Source organism: Trifolium pratense, linkage group LG2 (assembly GCF_020283565.1).
Source record: "Trifolium pratense cultivar HEN17-A07 linkage group LG2, ARS_RC_1.1, whole genome shotgun sequence".
Classification (NCBI taxonomy): Eukaryota; Viridiplantae; Streptophyta; class Magnoliopsida; order Fabales; family Fabaceae; genus Trifolium; species Trifolium pratense.
Window position 1 is genome coordinate 6955942 of NC_060060.1, and position 22252 is coordinate 6978193.

At 32.1% G+C, this 22252-nt stretch overlaps 2 protein-coding genes and 2 long non-coding RNA genes across 5 annotated transcripts; all 4 read left to right on the forward strand.

Annotated features, from left to right (window-relative positions):
* The first annotated feature begins 224 nt into the window (after positions 1-224).
* On the forward strand, positions 225-992 carry LOC123904071. The gene has a single exon (XM_045953763.1). The coding sequence runs from the start codon at positions 225-227 to the stop codon at positions 990-992; it is 768 nt and encodes a 255-aa protein (XP_045809719.1).
* Positions 993-4622: 3630 nt separating this feature from the next.
* LOC123906692 lies at positions 4623-11883 on the forward strand. Of its 2 annotated transcripts, XR_006808968.1 has the most exons (5): positions 4623-5130; positions 7874-7942; positions 8748-8830; positions 9992-10614; positions 10708-11323. It is a non-coding gene; the product is annotated as an uncharacterized LOC123906692 (long non-coding RNA). The 2 variants fall into 2 exon arrangements; XR_006808967.1 differs by lacking the exons at positions 4623-5130; positions 7874-7942 and having other exon boundaries at positions 7955-8830; positions 10708-11883.
* Positions 11884-14579: 2696 nt separating this feature from the next.
* LOC123906693 lies at positions 14580-17009 on the forward strand. Its single transcript, XR_006808969.1, has 3 exons — positions 14580-14977; positions 16451-16531; positions 16708-17009. It is a non-coding gene; the product is annotated as an uncharacterized LOC123906693 (long non-coding RNA).
* Positions 17010-17083: 74 nt separating this feature from the next.
* LOC123904072 lies at positions 17084-20655 on the forward strand. Its single transcript, XM_045953764.1, has 7 exons — positions 17084-17201; positions 17306-17487; positions 17587-17701; positions 18826-18959; positions 19391-19462; positions 19575-19724; positions 20264-20655. The coding sequence occupies exons 1-7, from the start codon at positions 17084-17086 to the stop codon at positions 20333-20335; spliced, it is 843 nt and encodes a 280-aa protein (XP_045809720.1). The 3' UTR covers positions 20336-20655.
* The last annotated feature ends 1597 nt before the right edge of the window (positions 20656-22252 follow it).

The window sequence follows — 22252 nt, forward strand, 5'->3', positions numbered from 1 at the left end:
CATAGGAGTGAAGATTACACAAAGATATTTCGACATTTTTTTGTTTCATGCATTTTTTGTTCGTTTTTTATTTAGAGTTTACGCTGATAGATTTCGCCCCATGTATGGCGAGAGACACGAGTTGTTCGCCCGTTGTGAGGCGAGCTTGTGTCGTTTCAAGCTTGGTGTACCTATTTTGATTTATAATTAGCTGATTGATTGTTTTGAACTATATAGGTTTAGATATGGAACATGCATCTGGTAAGGGTAAGAAATCAGTTAGGAGGGAAAGTGCGGAAGTGGATGTTGTTAACAAACGGGCGCGACATTCGTCGGCGGGTGAGTCGTCGTCTGAAATTTTTCGAATTAACCGCATGCCTGCTTTTATGCACCCTTATATTGAAGCAACCATTGATGTCGAGAGTGACGGTAATTGCGGATACCGTGTCCTTGCTTTGGACAACAAACATTCTGAACATGATTTTCAGTTGATTAAGGATGACATGCTTAACGAGTTGAAGTTGCACAGGGATGAGTACCTAAATATATATGGGGGTGAGAAACGTTTGGCTTATATAACAGAGGCGCTCTTACCATCTAAGAGAAAGACTAGGAGGCACGGTGTTGCATTGATGGAAAAATGGTTCACGTTCCCGGATATGGGACACGTCGCAGCTTGTATTCTAGATAGAGCCGTTGTAAATCTGACAAAAGACAGAGATTGTCTGACATTTTTCCCGCTGCGTGGCAGCCCACCGGAAGACCCTTCTTCGCATATTGTTTGTGTTGGTTCGATTCCCGGGCATTATTTCCATGTGAAGTTGAAAGACGGATGCCTGATACCTCCGACGTGTCCTCAGTGGAGGAACCATTGTTCTCCGAAGGCTGCTGTAAGGGAGTCGTATTTTTTGGATCGCCGGACCAAGTTTCAAGAACTTATGAAAGCGGAAACGGGTGACAAAAAAGCGAATGTCGCAGGCGGTTCTACGATTGACGATCCCCTCGTGCTATGATTTATTATTGTTTTTTTTTTATTTTGACGTGTTTTTTTCGTATGGATATCGATTAAGTTTTTTTAAGTAATTTCTTGGATTTCGATGTTTTCGTTATGTAATCGACTATTTTCTTTTAAATTAGCCGGACAATTTATATATGTCGTTTTTCATCTCTTTGTGTTTACCGTTAAGTTTTTGGATTATTAGAAATTAATACATTTCGTCTGCCATTTGCAACGCTCGCTACACCTACGGCGAGAAATACATCTTCTCGCCACACATGGGTCGACGGAGTGTCGTGTTTCGCCGGCACAGGGGCGAACCTTTGATGTTTTCGCCACATGTGAGGCGAGTGTCTCGTCAGAATGTTTTTTTTTTTAACAGAAAAGGAAAATGAAAGGAAATAAAGACGGTAAAAATATAGAAATAATTTTTCCATTAATTAGACAAAAAAAGTACATCAATTTATATATTACATCCAGTATTTCTGCCTCGAGTATTGAAACCGGCATATCACAAAAAAAAAAAAAAAATATTTTCCCGGGTCTTATTTGCACCCGAGCCGTTACCAGGCATGTCACAAAAAAAATAAATTAAGATTTCCCCGGGTTGTATTTTTCCCCGAGCGGGAACTCTTGACATATATTGTTTCCTCCTACGCATTTTCCCTCTAGGATTTGCCTGCGTGACAGGAAACAAATTTAATAGTACCTCCCACCTTGTTTTTCCGGTTCCAGCCTCAACGCTTTAGAACGTCCGCTAAAGTCCCAACGGCGAAGCTCCAGTATCAAGCTTGTGAGTACTTTTTTATGGGCTTATACCCCTTACAAGGCACTTGGTCAATTCCAAAATTTAGGTTGTACAAACCACAAATTTTATCGTGGAACGTAAAGCCACCACCGGAAGATCCTACTGTAAGTATGGTAGTACCCGTTTCGACTAATCATAACATTTTTAATTTGGACACAAAAAGTCCATCGTCGACTAATATAACATTTTTAATTAGTGAAAAAAACACCGATAAAAATGTTATGATTAGCCGACGACGGAGTTTGCGGCCGTTACTACACAACTAAAATTAAAACTAAAACTATATCAAGTAAAAAAAAATTATAGAAGAATGAAGAAAGGAAAGAAGATGAAGAAGAGTTTCTGTGAAATTTTTTTCACAATGGTCCCCCCCATTTATAGAACCTCTCCTCCCCTCCTATTGGTTGCTGCCTTGTCACAGCCAACATCGTGACCAATCACGTTGTGCCACGTGGCACAACGTTTTGACTGAAAATAGGGTGTTTTTTTTTACCACCGACAGGTTCGCCCGGTACCTGGCGAGCAACCCCCAACCGAAATCATGTCCAATAACGTTGTGCCACGTGGCACAACGTTTGACAGAAATGGGGGGTTTTTTTTACCTCAGTCCGGTTCGCCAGGTACCTGGCGAGAAATCCCCAGCCGAAATCGTAGCCAATCACGTTGTGCCGCGTGGCACAACGTTTGACTGAAAATGGGGGGTTTTTTGTATCTCAGACCGGTTCGCCTAGTACCTGGCGATCGAGCACCGTCCATTTCCTCGCCAAATGTGTGGCGAGAAGTGTTTTTAGTAAAAATGCAAATTAACACACGCGCCCCACACGAGGCGAGAGGGGTATGATATTGATGGGATTATCAGGGGGTGCCTGAGTGTGTCGGGGGGTGCGAAAACAAACGAAAATATTTGCCAAATCCTAAACATGCTCTTGGATAATTCAACTAATTTGAGCTTATGAGTTAAATGAGTTGGAGATTCTGAGTTTAGGGGGTGTATTGGATTGAGATTTTGAAAGACTATTTTCATAAAAAAAAGTCTTGAAGATTTTAAAGGATTGTGTGGGATTGTATTGATTTTATGATATTTCAAAAGATTCTTTTTTAAAAGATTTTTTACGATAAGGATTCTTAACACAAAATTTTAACGAATTTTTCAAAATTTCAAAATACTTTACGAATTTTTAAAATTTCAATAAATTTAATACATTTTAAACAAAAAAGTTAAAAAAGTGAACGAAAAGAATGGTAATAATAAAATATAGGCTTAAATGCAGTTTTACCCCCCCTATTTTGAAAAATGCGGAATTTTACCCCCCCTATTTTAAAATGCGGAATTTTACCCCCCCTATTTTATAATTTGTTGGATTTTGCCCCCCCACCAAAATTTTGCATAAAATCTGCTTCTGAGCCTCAAGTTCAAAGCTATGCACAGAACTCAATTTGGATCAATAATTCACCAAACTGGTACCGAAACGACCGCAATCGAGTTAGTTTTCCACAGAATCAAACTCCACTAAATTTGGAGTTACAGAGAGAGATTAATTACTGTTTTAGTGAAGGTCTGTTCAAATTAATTATCGTATGAAACTACCACTGGTATTCTCGTCATTCCTCTCACCCTGTAGCTCATTTTTTAATACTATTTACATGTATGGAAATCTAACGAAATTACCCTTGTTGGAATTTCAATTTCGTCGAATTTGGAGTTACGATGTGTTCGGTAGACAATGTTGAATTTGAAGATCACAAGTAGATTTCTGCAGAATTAGTAATTGGACAGACCTTCACTAAAACGGTAATTAATCTCTCTCTGTAACTCCAAATTTAGTGGGGTTTGATTCTGTGGAAAGCTAACTCGATTACGGTCATTTCGGTAGCCTTTTGGTGAATTATGGATCCAAATTGAGTTGTATGCGAAGCTTTGAAGTTGTGACTCGAAAGCAGATTTTTTGCAGAATTTTGGGGGACATACCTTCACTAAAACGGTAATTAATCTCTCTTTGTAACTCCAAATTCAGTGGGGTTTGATTATGTGGAAAGATAACTCGATTACGGTCATTTCGGTATCCTTTTGGTAAATTATTGATCAAAATTGAGTTGTGTGCGAAACTTTGAAGTTGTGACTCGAAATCAGATTTTTTGCAGAATTTTGGGGGACATACCTTCACTAAAACGGTAATTAATCTCTCTTTGTAACTCCAAATTCAGTGGGGTTTGATTATGTGGAAAGATAACTCGATTACGGTCATTTCGGTATCCTTTTGGTAAATTATTGATCAAAATTGAGTTGTGTGCGAAGCTTTAAAGTTGTAACTCGAAAGCAGAATTTTAGGGGGGGCAAAATCCAACAAATTATAAAACAGGAGGGGTAAAAGTCCGCGTTTTAAAACAGGGGGGGTAAAATTCCGATTTAATCAAAACAGGGGGGGCAAAACTGCATTTAAGCCTAAAATATAATGTTAGGATAAAGAAAATAAAAATGATAGAATTATTTTGTTTTTGGTTTTTTCACCACCAATTTAATCTGATTCGGGGGTCAGTTCTGACATCAAGTGGTTTCAGGCCACTTCCAATCGCAGTTGTGGGGATCGAACCGTGGTCCTCCCTACCAAGTTCAGCGCCAATCACCACTGAACCAACAAACGATTGGTTAAACGATAAATTTTTTTTATAACAATGTTATTATTGACTAAAAAAATATCATAGTTATTATATCTTCATGTTCGAGTATCATTTATCCACGTATGAACTTGTACTCCTGTCTTTTGTTTTGAACAACAAATTTCATAATTTGGTAACATTGAAGATGAGACTTGTCAATAGGTTTCGCTAGAAATTTATTGGAACAACATTTTTTGCAAATCAAGTGCTAATGGATTCGAAGCCTTCAAAATCTTCTAAAAAAATTCCATTTATTATGAATATGTACATAAAACGATTTCAAAAACAAAACAACAATAATAATATGAATCAATTATCATTTGGTAAAAACTTGTTGCAAAAACGATTGCAAAAAAAAAAAATTCACATAAAACGATTTTAGAAAAAAGTTCATATATACATAAACTTTTTTTTTTAAACCAAAAGATGATTGCAAAAAGCAAACCACCGCAAAATCTATCTATACTTCTTACAAGCGAATGGAACATTTTTGTCACTGTAGAAAGCTCTAAGGCCATCACGCACTGTTGCGGCCACTGTAACGGCTTTTCCCTTCGCTTCCCTTTTTGCCTTTCCGGCCGCCAGACTTTTGCTCGGCTCCTTTTCACCTTTTGGTCCGGCAGGCTTTTTCGTCTTCCTTTTCCATTTCCTTTGTCGTCGTTCGTCCTCGTTTTGGCTATATATGTGGGTTGGTTTCTTGTTGTTTCCACATCTCTCACTCTCCCCTCTTTTTGTTTGTTCCTTGTTCCATTTTCGTTTTGCATTTAATTTGAGCTTGTTCTTGTTTTTTGTAGATTTGTTTTGATGTTTTGGTTTTTAATTGGGGTTGGGCTTGCTTTGAAAGAATTTATAAATAATAACCTTAAGATCAATAGATACAAGTTATAGCATATTATCATATTAGAGAATATATGGGAACGGTGTACCTGGAATGGCAGCGGATCAATCCTCATGTTAATTGAATCTGAGAGAGTGAGAGAGTTGAGACGGTGCTTCTACCTCTCACTGATGAATCTTTGTGCGTGTTGTGTTTCCAGTGTGTCCAGCTTAATGAGATGGCTAGAATATATACTCATCAGTGGAGGCAGGGACCTCTCAATAGGCTGACTAGAAAGAACGGCCCAACCCATCACGGCCCGTTCACATTAAGCCTTATATTAAACATGACAAGTAATTGTATTTGATATTATACACTTTTAATTATATTTTAAATAAATAATTAAAGTAGATCCAAAATATTCAACAATCTCCCATTTGGATTACTTTAATTAGTCTTTAAAATATAACATAAGAATAGTGATAGAAGTATATCATATATTAATAATAAAACTTGTCTTTAAAATAGTATAAGAAACATAAGATTTAAACAATGCAGAAATTGAATCCGATAGGGCAAACAAAATCATACATGCTAAACCTTAAATTTCACATAGAATGATAAATATGGATTAACATTATAACATTAAGAATTTGTAATCCAATAATGGTCCATGCATCTAAAATGCTACAACAAACTCCCACTAACCCAAAATATAGAAGACTTAATCAAATATATATAAGTCTGTCGTTAGTGGTTCTGCCAATGAGTTTTTGATTTTATAAAAGTCATAGAATATCCACATAGGTCAAGTAATTACTAACTTATAGGGATAGCCTATTAAGAGAATAATTACTTTTAGTCGAAATCATTAAATGTTCTACAACGTTTGACATTCAATTAATCCAAATTTTAGCAAAAAAAAAATTGTGACTATGAAAATCCATAAAGAAATAGGAGACCGGAGAATCTCCAATTGGATTAACACAACCACTTAGTTTAAAGAAAATAAGACATGGATTAATGTGGCCACAAGAATGTCAATAATGAACAAATTATGATTATGCAATTCATAAGTACTTTAAGAACACAATATCATACTCGATAGGAGTATTGATATTATACGTAGTACTTACTATTTATGACCTTATAGAATGTGTAGTGTTGGTAAAGGAGAAGCACAATATATTTGCATGCTAAGAGATAATTGTGCATTTTCCAACAAATTGACTTAAGCATCTAATTATGATGCTTACCGAGATTAAAGAGTTGATATATATCTCAGTATAGTAGAATGAGACTGAAATTTAAAGTCTCTTAAGATATGCCATATTTTATTAAGCGCGCAAAAGTATATGGCAAGAGTGAGATTATAACTTTAAGTTTTGTGTTTATATCATTGTGTACATATTTTCATTGATCTCACATATATGAACAAGAGTGAAATTTTTATTTGAGCTCATAGTATATAATATTATGTACACACTCCCACTGATCCCACATATATAAACAAGAATGAGTGGAATTTTCTTTAGTGATCACTAATATACAAATATTATGATATGTAATATTTAACAGTGGGATACTTATTTGCTAGTGCAAAATTTTCTATATATATGTGGTTATATAATTTTCTTGTGACCCATTACTGGTTATTGCATATATGAAGAAATTTATTTCTTCTTCTCTTATTGTGCAATTATATAAATATAAAAGTGGAATCCTTTTTCAGGAAATTTTAAATAGAACTCTATAATGATTGTATATATATTGTTTTCTTACTATAATACTCTATTTTCAATTTATATTTAAGTTATAGTGGGAGTATTTAAAACCTTAGTCTAAGAGTTCTATTCTGGATAAAATACAAAGCTATTTTACACACTTTTATTTTAAATAATAACTCTTGCTATCATATTCTTTCGTATATAAATTCTAAAGTCATATTTATGATGTGCTAATTTAAAATACTTTTAAGCATTTTTTCTATTACTTGAATATGACTAAAATTGAGTAAATTAAATAGATTGTTTATGCATGATATTATTTTATCATATTCTTTTTAAGCATAAACATTAATGATTTGTATAATTGTAATCTCACCTATCGTGGATACAATTATGCAAAGTATACTGACAACAATTATACCCTATCGGTGTGTTGTTGTTAATATAATATTCGTTATTACTCAATGTACTTTAATTTTATATACTTATATTTCAAATACTCTGTCACTATTAAAATGTTGTGACATAAAAACCGTACATTGAAATGCTATAGTTCTTACTTACTATCCTTAATACCCTTGAATGATATTACAATAAGTAAGAAATTTCACTAAATATATTATAGCGCATGTAGCTACTATCTTAATTTTGCAATCCAATATTATCCTAATTTTATTCAAAATATTCAACATGCTTGTTTTATTTTGAGCTTTATCTTGTTTTTCGATTGTTTTTCTACTAATTTTAGCTTATTTTATATCAGTTTATCTTGTTACTCCAAAAGTTGTTGTTGCTTTTGCTGAGAGGAGGGAGTTTGACAAGATTCTGGTCTACTCTAAGCAGGTGCTTGTTTACTGATTAAAGAATATTGATTGACTTTGATGCAGGTGCTATAGGTTGGGTGCACACCTGACTACATCTTCCTCTTGCAAACAATTCTCTGAACAGATCCTCAGGTTTGAGTGAAAGTCTCTACATTTATGCTGTTTAATTGATTTAAGCAAACAATTTTATAGCAATTGAAATAAAATGCACTGTAGGTGTCTGATAAAATGTCCATGAGGAACCTTGTGATAGTTACAATAGAACTATGTGAATCACTATGTAACTTATTGGTTTTTTCCCCTTATATCTCCATTGTTGATAGTTTATAAATACCTCATAACAGCCCAAGTTTTGCGACTCCAAAATTAATGCAACTCAAGCAGCTCTAGTGGATCACTAGAGGTGATGCAATGGCAAAAATGTATATAGGATTTTGGAGGTGTTTGCTTCACTTCTTTATTATTTTTTTATCTTACAGCTGAGATAGGTGTGGAAAGGTATTCATTGTGCTATTGTTCATTTTCGTTTTAGATATTTCTAACCCTTTTTGCACTGGGTTTTTATTTTTCATAAATTGTGTTTCTGCAAAGTTCCTGGCCACTGCATTTTTTCCTTTATTTTCAGGTCCTGTTTTTCCTTGGTTCAATATTCAACATGGTATTTTTTTTTTTTAATCTGATTTGAAGTTGATATAGTCCAGACCAATTTTTTTTTTGATTGGATAGTCCTGACCAATTTGAAGAAAATGATGTAATGTGGTTTTTTGTATAAAACCTTTTGTTGATTTTTTCCTGATTTGGTTGGTTTGTTTCTTAGGCTGAGTATGTGAACCTTGATACACTGTGGGTTACTCATCCTTAAGTGGATTTTTCACACGATATATTTAATTTTCGTATATGTTTGTGTGCATAATGATCTGTGTTAGTTTTTGTGTAGCTTGGGATTCAAACACACTTTTACATGGATAGGTCGATTTCCTGTTTCTTGTGTAGCTTGTGACCCTTCTAATATTATTTGAGGTAACTACTAACTTCAAAGGTTTTCAAAAGGATTTTATGTTTGTGTCTGCTTTGTAGGTTCTTATGAGTCAACATATTTTCTCATTTTCTTGTGAAGAAAAGTGTTGTTCTTTGCTTGGGTTGATCAAGATCATAGTTGGAAGTTAACCTTAATGTGTTATGCCCACACTATGCCAGTGCAGTGATAAATTTTTGTGTCATTTTTGGAATTTGGGCAAGTGATAGCACGTCTTGTATTTAATATTAACTAGCCATCACTGCCATATGTAGAAAAGTACACTACTGCTATATGCAGTAAAATGTTTGGAACAAAAATGTGGATATATATACACAAATTCATAATTCAATTAATATTAAGAATAATGTCTCTTACAAACTTTGTGTGTTATATTAAGAATAAGAATTCTCTTACAATATGATTGCTTGATTTGGTTGGTTTGTTTCTTAGGCTGAGTATGTGAACCGATACACTATGGGACCGTCTCAATGATGTTGTTAACACCTGAAGTGTATTTATTTGACATTAATGAATTTGTTTTGCTTATTGAAAACATCTATATGTTCATGTTGTACATTGCTTCTGACCCTGTCACTAATTGGGGTGTGCATTTGCATCCATAGCTGAAAACAATGCTCAAACTACCCACATATTACTATGCTCAACAGGAGAAGAACATGATTTCATGCTTGTCTCTTATCAGGGTGATGGGAAGTAAAAACCTGTCCTGCCTGTGTCAAATTTGTATTGTATTGCCAAGTTTCTTTTTTTCAAATGGTTTTAGATCTTATCATTGTTTTATGTTTTTTTAACTATAACTCTAATGATGCTGAACAAATACTTATTTAATATATTAATGTGTTGTAAGTTGTAACAATTTAATTGGTTGTGCCTAATCATTAATTCTTAGGTTCGTATCCATCTAAGAAACTTATATTTGACTTCACCAAATCATATTTAAAATATGAACTAAAAAAGTATTGTTATTTATATCCATATTGATTTCCTTATTGATGGATTGTGAGGATTCCTATTTCTTAGTTTCATTAGTTTTATTTTTTAAGATTGCAATTTTATTGCAGTTTAGAGGTGTTCCCGAGGTTTCTTTGCTTTGCTTCCAAGTTTGGTCCTTTTTATGGAAAGCTGGCTGGTTTGCTTTTCAGGTTCTGTGCTTAAAGCTTTTGGAGGCAAAATTTGCCTTTTCTTACATTGCATTTAAGTATGCAGACAGCTTTGACTTGTTTACCTGTTCAATTTCTTGTTTTTTTGTCTCTTCACTTTATATGAGCTTTGACAATTTAGTTGCACAATCTTTGGTCTTTTGTACAGTGTTTAAAAAGATTGAAGCTTGAACATCAATTCATTTGATTCATGTGATCAATCAATAAAATGTTTTGTTGATGCTGAAATTAAATGTTTAGTTTTACAAAACAATTGAAAACTTTTAATGTGTAAACATAATATTTTTATTTCTAATCAATTATGTCATCTTCCTCCAAGGAATATGTCAGCTTGGTCTGACTGAAGTAATCCAGAGTTGCTTAAAACATTTTTGTAATATGTGTTATCAAATGTGTTTGTAGTGACAGGTTCTAACGGAGCCAAATTGGTGTCGGAATCGGCTTGATTTGGACATATTTTCTGTAAATTTTGTAGAAGGGATTAATCAAGTGATGGATCAGATTTTCCAGAGCTACCAAAATCAAAGAGCCTGTTCTTGAATGTAAAGCAATGATCAAAGTTGTATCATTGTTTAGAGTCATAAGTTTTCACAGGTTTAGTGCAGGTATAAAGGACTTTATTTAAACTATTTTTAGTTTCTTGGCCTGTATTCCCTTTTTGAATATTTATTAACAATCAACTTTCAACATCTTTTCAGGTTAAGCAAAAATCAGATACCTTATATAATTTTGATGGTGGCTATATGTCACATACCTTATACAATTTTGATGGTTGATTCTATCGGATTGACCTTTCCTTTAACCTTTTTATAATAAAACGTGTGGAGATTGATTCAAATCATGATTAACCACTTACTGAGATTGAAAGCTGAGAGATTGATCTTGATATTGGTTTTTTGTTGGTTTTTTTGTGGCAATGAAATGAGTTTTGTGTTAACATGGTGATGATGGAATTGCATGAGTGTTAACATTGGTTTTTTGATATTATTCATCATGTTATTAGCATGAAGGAACGTTGTACTGATATAATTTTTTCCTTCCTGTGGCATACCTTGTGCTGCTAGGTGTAACTCTACCTAAGTATAAGGCCTACTACTTATATGAGGTTATCACTTAATATTTGTGAGAGTTCTATCACCCCATGTTATTACTTATAAAGTCAATTTAAGTTTCTTTTTGCAACACCAAGAAGCTTCATTTCTAAGTTTTTCTACCGAGTTATTTTTGTGTAGGTGTTTAGCATTACATGTTTTTAGTAAGAGAGCCAATGATTTTGTGAATGAAGTATCATAAAACGCACAATAACCAAGCTAAGAGATGTACACCAAAATCATATATATTCAGCTCCTTATGAGTCATTTCAAAATAAATTGGGATTCTTGTCATTTTTCTTTGTTAAACTATGTAGGAATAATGTTTTCATTGTAAGTTTATATCCCACACATGCTTTTGAAATTCAATTGTAGTTTGGTTTGATTAAACTGTTGCTCAGGTTACATGAAAAGATTAAAATTATCTAAAGATTTTAACCATTCCACCATCTAGTGAATAACTTGAGTTGTATAATTACTTAAACTGCCTTGGGTCTAGGCTGGACTGAGTTTTGTGAAGAAAATGAATTTTGCGCCGGAGATGCTCTTTGTTTTAAGTTTAATATCTTGTCTCGTCCATCTTTTGCTCGCTCGCGTTTTTAAAATATGACGGTGTTTGTTTGTATTTATACTGGTGACAATTTAGGGCCGGATTTGTCTCCTAAATGTAGATACTTGAATGTATGTCTTAAGTTAAAAAACCTTGTCATGTTCTGGAAAGTATTTTGTTGTGGTTGTGTTCTGGAATATCCCGTGACTAAACCTGGTTAATTTAACTGCTTATTATAATGGTTGTTTTGTTATAATCATACTATTTAGTGTTTATTTTTTTTTCCTTGCAAGAGCATTATTTTTCTGAATAATACAAGATTATGGAATTTAAATAACTTAATTTAAACATTATGTATTTGTTATTGTCGTGCTATTTAGCAATTGTTTCTTTCTTTGCAATAACCTAGCTATCCATAAAATTTACGCACGGGTATCACCCTAGTATATAACCAAATAGAGAGAAACAAACTCTAAAATTAGGCAATCCAGATTTGTCCCTAGATAAAACATATACAAAAGAACCGGAAAAAAAAAAAGGAAAACCTGTTTGCTGTATATAACGATTCTATGAATCATATTTTTCAATCATGTGAATATATGATGATTTTATGTATCGTACATATATATTGTACATAACGATTATTGTTGTTCTTGTCAAAAAAAAAAACGATTATTGTTGTTGTTCCTGTGGCATACTATAAAATAACGATGAACAATATTTTGAAAAGGCCAGATATAAAAAAATCGATTCAAGCAGTCAGAAAGAACATGATAATAGTCCGGTGGGTTACAAGAAAAAAAGTTTTGGAAAATCATGAAAGTCTTGAGGGTTTGAGTGAGATTATTAGATGAGAGTTTTATGTGTGTTTTGACTTAAAAAGTCTTTCAAAATCCATCACATCAGAAAAATCATCTAAATCCTCCGTAGACTTTTGAATACCAATGGACATTTTAAAAAGGTTAAGAAATCTCAATTGAATACCAAGAGATTTTGTTGCCCTGAAAACAAAATTTGGATTTGTTATGAATAATTTGGTGGATGTCCATTAAGCATTGGCCCATTCCACTGGCCCATTATATTGTCCTATAAATAGGACTTGTATTGTCATGTAAACACACACCTTGATGAGAATAATACAATCTCTATTCTTTCTCTCTTCTCTTCTTCTCCCCTCTATACTTATATATTATTACTCTTGTTTATATTTCATAACACGTTATCAGCACGAGCTTACCAACTGAGGTACGCAACTCTTATTCTATTTTTAGTTTTGATTATTATATGATTATGAATCGTTTGAACCTTGTATACTTATAAAGATCAAATAATAATAATTAAAATTAAATAAATAAATAAGCATCATTTCTTTATGTATTTAATTGATTCAATGTTGTTTACGCTTCGTGATATCCGACATTTGTATGGTGAAGCATAACACTTTGATCATTAATATTACATAAAATGTTGATCAATTATTTATTTATTTATAATATATATTTTGGATGTTTGATATTGTTTGAGTTTCGTGACCGACAATAGTCTGGTGAAGCATCATTATGCTTCGTGACCGACACCTGTATGGTGAAACATCGACACTTCGATCATCCAAAAGAACATAAACATGTTTAAGAATTCATAATCTTGGTTCCTGAAGAACCTAGAAAGTTAATACATGAATTCCCGAAGAATTCATAATCTTGGTTCCTAAAGAACCTATTCTTAGTTCCTGAAGAACTTAGACATTTAATACATGAATTCTCGAAGAATTCATAATCTTAGTTCCCGAAGAACTTAGAAAAAAATTAATTTTGTTCCTGAAGAACTTACGAAATATCACCATTTATCACCATGCATCCCTAATGGATTGCACATCAAAATACTTTTATGTGTTATATAGTTCCTGAAGAACTAATAAAACAAGTTCTTTTTCTCTTCAATGAATTCTAGATGAATTCAATATTCCTACATCCTTGAAGGATTGTAAATTGATAGTGATTTATTACATAGTTCCTGAAGAACTCATATTATTCTCTATGAATTCCTGAAGAATTCAAAAGAGTAGTTCATGAAGAACTCAAGATTATTCCATGCGAATTCTAGAAGAATTCAATAATTTAGTACAATACTAATACATGCATATGTCATTCATATGTACCGTCAAAAAAAAGTCATTCATATGTTAATTTGGTCAATCAATCTCATTGAAAACAATTGAATGCCTTTTATTTCTTTCTTTTATTGTTTTCAATTTAGTACATTATCGATTAAGGAAGTATTATGATTGATTCATTTGAAATTAAATGATTTGTTTTAAAAATAAAACTAGTTGATTTGACAAATTTTCAAATATCAATTGAAATATCATATCCTTTAATTTCTTTTGTGATTTCTATTAGCCAAATTTTTGTAATTGTGATACTACCTATTACTTCTGGGATTTTTGCAAGATGAAATCAACTTGACCTTTCTATTTTGAGGAATTATTAAGACAATTGAGTATTAAATTATCCTTGCATTGATTTATTATTAGAGTTTTTTTTATTATTATATATTGGTTTGCCGTTGATTTGTGGCTATTTAAGATGACTTGTAAAGTCATCAAAATTTATTGGCTCCATTTGCAAGGAAGAATTCGAGTGGCAACCTGAAGTTTGCTTGGAGCTCATTTATATAAATGTACCAATGATTGGTAAGGGCACTCACTCGCTAATCTGATGAAACATTTTTAAACGTACATAAATGACAATAGTAACAATTCAGCCCAATAATAAGGGAGATATTGATTTGCAGACCAATTAATTGCATAAGTATAATCTTGGAACATTTTAAATATTTTAATTAGCACATATTTTCCTAGATTTGGACTCGGTGGTGTTTTGGACCCGACCCGGCCGGTTGGCAAACAACAAAACTCATATCTGTACTAAACCTAAAAGTAAAAGTCAAATCACAAAGTATACTGTTTTCGTCTGGCCGCTCCACCTCTCCCTCTCTCTCTCTCTTACGATATCAATCCACCAAATACCAAATCCATATATCTGTTCTGCTCCCTAAATAAAATACTAGCATGTTTTTGCTTAAACAGTATATATTACATCTGACTCTACTTTTTCCCCTTTTGTGTTTAAATTTGTTCTTTAATCTGTGGATCGGCTCATCACGCTCTATTTTTCAGAAATTGAAGCAAATCATATTCGTTATGCAGATCTCAACAAACCTACTGCAGATCGAATACGATTTGTTTCAATTTTTCAGAAATATTAGTCATGTCATAATAATAAATTATTATGCAAAAAACAATGGTTGTATTTTGCACCCACTCAGGTATGAATGTATTATTATTGTTATTTTTTTTTTGACAGTTATTATTATTGTTATTATATTATATGATTATTATTGTTATTATTATTTTTCAATTCCAGCTTCTTAATGTTTTATAGGATATGATTGTTTAATTATTATTTTATTTTATTTTATTTTGTTAGTAGTGGTGAAAAAAGATCAGTCTACCCTCAAATGGCGTCGATCTTGATATATTCACCGTGATACCATATATTTGATGTTATTTCGATTATAATTATAATAATAATAATTACTAGCGTCTAGACGTGCACTCCCGTGCCCGTCAGTCCGCTCTTTTTTGTCTGCGTGATTCACTTTTTCTATAATTCTACTAAACTGTATGAAAATATGTCCGCTTTTTCTATTTTGCTAACATATGTAGAAGATTATTATCAATTCATCATATATTATTTGTTTATGAATAGTTGACGTCTGAAAAATAACAAATAACATTACTTAAGATAAATGTATGAAAAAAATAATAGTTAAGAGTATTGAAGTTATTAAGATAGAAGTTATAGAAGTTAATATTTTAAAAATAAAAAACATTTTAAGGGTATTTTGGGATTTTTAAAAAAAGGCTACACCAAAATTCAAGTTTTCCCTTTATATATTGTATAGATATAGATTATATTCGTTGTGTCAAACTTCTTTAGATCTCGATGAATACAATTTGTTTCAATTATATTTTTTTATTGTTTAGTAGGGTAGTTTGTATAAACAAAATGTTTTATAGGGTTGTTTAAATTTTATTATTATTATTATTGTTGTTGTTGTTGTTGTTGAGTTGTGTAGAAAATTATATAGTTGTTCCGTTTGTTTGGTGCTTTTTCTGTTCTACTAAGTTTAATAAAAAAATTAGTTTATTTTAAAAAAAGTTAAATTTTCAACTATTAAATTTTCCCTTTATTTATTAGCATAAATTATTATGTTTAGGCCCTCAGAGGTGTTTGTTTCGGAGACCAAAAATTTATTCTCGGGAATCTAGGGTAGGAATAAAAATACCTATGTTTGTTACAAGAAAATAATTGTGGCCATTTTATTCTAAGGTGTGTTTGGTTAAACTTCTATACTAATAAATAAAGGCAAAACACCATTTTGGTGTAGTCTTTTTTAAAAATCCCATAATGCCCTTGGTGTTTTTTTTTTTTCTCCACACTTTTTAACTTCCAAAACTAACCTTTTATATTCATTCTTTTATCTATACTAATAAACTAATAAATAAAGGCAAAACACCATTAAGTGGAGCCTTTTTTAAAAAATCCCATAATACCCTTGGTGTTTTTTTTTCCCACACTTTTTAACTTCCAAAACCAACCTTTTATTTTTAAAAATATACATTCTTCGTATCTTCTTCAACGATATTTGTACAGTATTTATTCATGCTTTCTTTTTCTCAATTTTTTTAAATTAACTATTTACCAACTTCCTGATCGAAGTGCATCGTTTTTGAAGAATTTTCAGCAAGTGCACCGAGGCCCCAGTACCACCCGTAACCAGTTTTGGTCCAAACAACACATTCCACTATTGCTGCAGGTACTTTTTTTTTTCTACAACACATTTTAAAGTTTTACTTTTAATCAAACATTTAATTCTTGTTCCTAACTATATCTTAATAAAATAAAATGTTGTTAAAATTGAAACTTTTATCCACATTGTCTTGCATTTCATTGCATTGATGTTCAGACCGTATATATATGTGTACTTTGTAGGTGGGAAGGATGTTCAGCACAGTACCTCAATTTGCTGACATCGATGTTGAAACTTTACAAGCAGAAGTTGATTGGCGGAGATCAGACACAATGACAGAGATCGACAATCAATGCGGTTGCCGTATGAATTTAAAAAATGATTTTTTTTATATACTTTAAATTATTTATTTATTTATTTGTTTACATTGATTTGGTTATATAACTTTAAATTATTATTTATTTATTTGTTTATCATGTGTTAGGAACATGCTGGGCTTATAGCGTTCTTTCATCTATTGAGTCAGTAAGAAAAATTAAAACAGGTATATTAGAGAAACTGTCAAGCAGAGAGTTAATTGACAATTGTAGTGATTTAGATGATGCTTTAACTTATATTATGGAAAGAGGGATATCTTTAGAACGAGATTATCCCCAATCCCATTGTGGGAAGATTTTTATTGCTGGATTTGAGAGTCTCCCACATGTTGATGCAACGGTCGTCGGTGAAGCAGAAAGCGAGTTAAAGGACGCTGTTACCCGGCAGCCTATTGTTGCGTCGCTCTTTGTTGGAGAGGAATTTGAATCCTACAAAGCAGGTGATGGGATATTTGAGAAGCAGGTGATTTGCACGCAGTTTTAGTAATAGGCTTTGGGGAACTTAATGAGGAAAAGTTTTGGATTATAAGGAATTCATATGGGACCAATTGGGGGTATGGCGGTTACGGCCTAATCCGGAGTGATAATGGATTTTGCTATGGGGCTTGTGAAATTGCCCAAGACAGTTTTTATCCTTTATGGGAGGTATGTTCTTTTGTGATTGCTGTAGAAACATGTAAGAATTTTGACACGGATTAAAATTTTGATGTGTGATTTGTTCTTGAAAAACTTGTATTGTTAAAGGTTGGGAAGGCTAATGATGGACTCACCTCAGTTGACTCCGGTAGTGAAGCTGCAGCTGTACCTGGGACAGTTTTCTCCCCGTCTGTTGTGGTTCCCGGTTTTTCTAAAGATGCAGGTATCTTTTGCTAATGATCTTTCTGATGAAGATTTGATTATGTTTGGCTGATAACACATAGGATAACTTATGTGTTTCTATCTTGTTTAATTAGTCTGAAAGTATTTTTTTTTTCTTTCAAGTTAAGCTAATAGTGGTTGTTAACAATCAATTATATGGTAATCAACTAAGTTGCTCTGTTTTTCTTTTAGAATGAAAGAACCCTTTTATTAATTGTATGAGGTCGTTGAGGTCTATTAATTCAGTCATCAATAAGTTTTCTATGTAGTTGGTGTGTGATTCAAATTTAAAAATTACTTGATGATGATTGAATCATCTCAAAATCAATGTGTGAATACATCGCTCCGATGAATATTTGTTTATGTTTGGCTGATAACACATAGGATAACTTATGCGTTTCTATCGTGTTTAATTTGTCTGAAAGTATTTTTTTTTTCCCTTTCAAGTTAAGCTTATAGTGGTTGTTAAAAATCAATTATATGGCAATCAACTAAGTTTCTCTGTTTTTCTTTTAGAATGAAAGGACCCTTTTATTAATTGCATGAGGTCGTTGAGGTCTATTAAGTCAATCATCAATAAGTTTTCTATGTAGTTGGTGTGTGATTCAAATTCAAAAATTACTTGAATGATGATTGAATCATATCAAAATCAATGTGTGAATACATCGCTCATAAGATTACAGTAATTGTTTATGATTTTTAAATGATCTTTCCGATGAATATTTGATTATGTTTGGCTGATAACACATAGGATAACTTATGTGTTTCTATCTTGTTTAATTTGTCTGAAAGTATTTTTTTCTTTCTTTCAAGTTAAGCTATAATGGTTGTTAAAAATTAGTTATATGGTAATCAACTTAGTTGCTCTGTTTTCTTAAAACGCAAGAACCTTTTTATTAATTGTTTGAGGTCGTTGAGGTCTATTAAGTCAATCATCAATAAGTTTTCTATGTAGTTGGTGTGTGATTCAAATTTTAAAATTACTTGAATGATTATTGAATCATCTCAAAATCAATGTGTGAATACATCGCTCATAAGAATACAATAATTGTATATGATTTTTAAGAAGATACTAAGATTATTATTATGAGAGATGGGTTATATTTCAATTTTTGCACTATGCAGATAAAATTGGAGAACAACAGCAACATCAGAATTTTCCTGATGAGTCAACATCTGAATCAACTTCTAGCACATGGATTGGCAAGAATCTCATAGTTGAAGATGATATCAAATCGCCACATGTTGTAGATTCGCCTGTATGTTGATTAATTTATGATCTCTATATTAATGTTCATTGGTCTGTGTAATAAAATTTGTCTATCCGTTTGAATTTTTCTATTCTTTCCCTCCTGTTAATACACACACACACACACACACACACACACACACACACACATAGAATAGCATATGATATGAAAACTCTGCTTGTATTTATGTAGGAATGGGTGCGTCACAATTTTATAATGATCTGGGTTTACTGTTGCTTATGTATGTATTTGCAATGATTGCACTTATTTGAAAAAGTATTCTATGCAATTTGATACGGATTTTAGTTGCAGATATAGATTCTTAGCTCTTTAACTGTCATGTCATTTTTATATGCCTGGTCTTCGCATATATGACAACATCAAATTTGAGCTGTAGCAATTTCAGAATGGATTTTGACTTTTACCTGCTTGTTTCTCAGCACTCACGACTCATTGAAAGGCCTCCTGAACTGATTTTCAGACGCGGTGCTATATTTCCAAGAGAGCCTTCTGTAAGTTGGGGGAAACAATTTTCCCTCTCTCATTTTGCATTCCATTTTAACTATAAGTGTGTTTTCTTTCCCTGTTTATCAGTCTTACTTCTGTCCACTTTGTGGATTCTAGGCAAGTGGCTTGACCATCATATCTGATTCGGTGAATGCTATAGCTGGATCTTGTGAAGAGAAGGCGATATCTGAGGACCAGTTGGCCAATTGGGATAAGGTGAATAATGAAAGTGGGAATGGTCAAGTTTTAATCAAGATTTGTCCTGAGGTAATCTAAAACTCTTCTGACACTATGTTGGATATGCTATTTCCATCCCCAATCTTTATTTTCTTGTGCCCAAGTTATTTGTAAGTTAAGTTTTTAAGAAATTAGAGTTACATACATGCATATATTAGACAACTAATCCTATATGTTATTTTCTCTTAATTTATACGAAACTGTTCATGTGTATGTTCCAGTTGTACTGGAGAAGTCATATGCTTGATTTTTCTAATTTTCCTGTTTGCTATTTTCATCACATGCATAGTAATGTTGTCTTCAGAAAGCTGCTTCTGGGTGTGTGCATGTAACTTAGTGCAAAAGTTATTGTACGGCATGATAATTTAATTGAAGTCTTAAAATTGTCTGTTTGAAGCTTATTCTTCTGAATCTACACCATTATCCGCTTCCTTATATTCTCCCATATCAATTCCATAAGCAGCTTATTCTAAATCTTTGTTATTCTTGAACTAAATTTACTGGCAAGTTCATTTCCTCTTGAACTAAATTTTTATAATGATCTGGGTTTACTGTTGCTTATGTTGCAGGCAGGTGTATCTGCCGCTCTTCCAGAAGCTGCTTATGGGTGTTTATCTGCCTCTGCTTTGTCGAAACCTTGAAGATGGTATTCTTGTATAGAAGACGCAAACTGGTAACAATGTGTCGGGATTTTGTTGGGAGCAGCACTAATTGTCCTAGGTTGGTTTAATAGGATTTATATTGGTTTGATTCAACGGTTAATTGAATGAAATGTATGGATTAGTTTAAGCTGAAAGATAATTTGGTGTATGTCGTTAGAGAAATGCTGGTTTCACGACAAATTCACCTCGTTTTTTTTACTGAGCATTGCGATTAGGCAGCAGACACTAGGCAACACATATGGCATCTATCACATTATATCAGACAAGCAATTAATTACACGTTATCCTTTTCCTTTTCATTTTACTAAAAAGATAGTAATATTTATTTATTTAAAGTAAGTTATTTTTTTTTGTCCTTATAAATGGTTTCAACTTTTTTTTCCCAAGTTATATTTGACCCTATTCTTAAGTCAACTCTGTACTTTTATCGATTGATTTTAGTACTTATGATTATAAAATTATAAGAATCTCGCCCTTAATTTTTTTTTTGCTTGTTTTAAAAAAAAATAATTTTGCTAAAGAGATTTTTATAATGTACTAAATTAAATAAATATGACTAGAAAAAATTTAAAATTTTGGATAATATATATAAATTGACTTTAAAACATGGACTAGAGGTCATGACTGAAATTCAAAAGAAAAACGTGATACATAAAATAAACTATTATGTTTTAATAAAAAAATATAAACTTAAAAAGGTCTTGGTCAGAATTTTTTTTTTTTTTTTTGATAAATCTCTTATTAGTTAGTAAATGCTACAGGTAAGCAGTATAACATGATCTTTTAAATAAACAAACGGTACGGTATAAGGTGTTCATGTGATATTTTAGCTTTAGCATTGCTGATGTCCTTAATACTAAGATTAAGGTATCAAAAGATTGGTAGGCTGGATTTCAATCAATATAAACTGAATGATTCAAAAAGAAAGTTGTTGTTCATATATTATTTACTAAAGAATAATTGTTATACCGCCATATAGGCGGAGGCAAGCGTGAGAGGGTAAAATATGTCTCTCATGGTGAAAATAGTAGTTGCTACCACAAGATGTGTGGAAAAAGGTGGCATTTAGTGTACACAAATGATAAAATTTGTGTAGCATACAAAAATGTAATGATAGCCATTGATCTATCCTTTGAAATTTTAATAGCAAAGATTCTACAAGGATAACTTGTAGCAAGTGGCAGGGGATTATTTTGTTTCTAAAGTACTTGACTCAACTTTTTGCAGGAAAACTACCTTTTTTTATTCTTGAAACAATTTTTTTAATCAATTTTTCCTAAAACAGCTAATTTCTTTATTCCCCCTTTGTATACAGAAAAAAAATTATTCAGCTAATTTCTTAATTTTTAGGAATGAAAAAATGATTTTCTTACAAAAATACACTTTAGAAACAAAAACTACATAAATAATAGTTGTAGGTAAAAGAAATAAAATTATATTGTATTTTTTAAGATATGTTTAATCTACGAAAGGGGTAAGTATTGACCAGAATAATACAAAACACATTTTAAAGTATTGATATGATATATTTAGTAGATAAAATCTTATTTTGGTGATTTAAGCATCTTGTATTTGAGACAAAATTTTAAGGTAGTGAATAATTTGTTGTCTTATACTCCCTCCATTCCTTTTTATAAGCAACAAATGAGCAGAAAAATTTATTCCTTTTTATAAGCAACAATCTATAACAATTACTCTTCTATCCTCATTAAAATTCATTCTTTCCAAAGTCATGCATTAAATACATTACATATTCCCTATAATGATCAAGGGTAGTTTTGGAATAGAATATAATTTTTGTGAGTTTTTAATAAAAAAAATTGAGTCCTTTGTATGTGTGTTTTTTGCTATTTATTGCTTATAAAAAGGAATCGAGGGAGTACGTTATTTTGATAT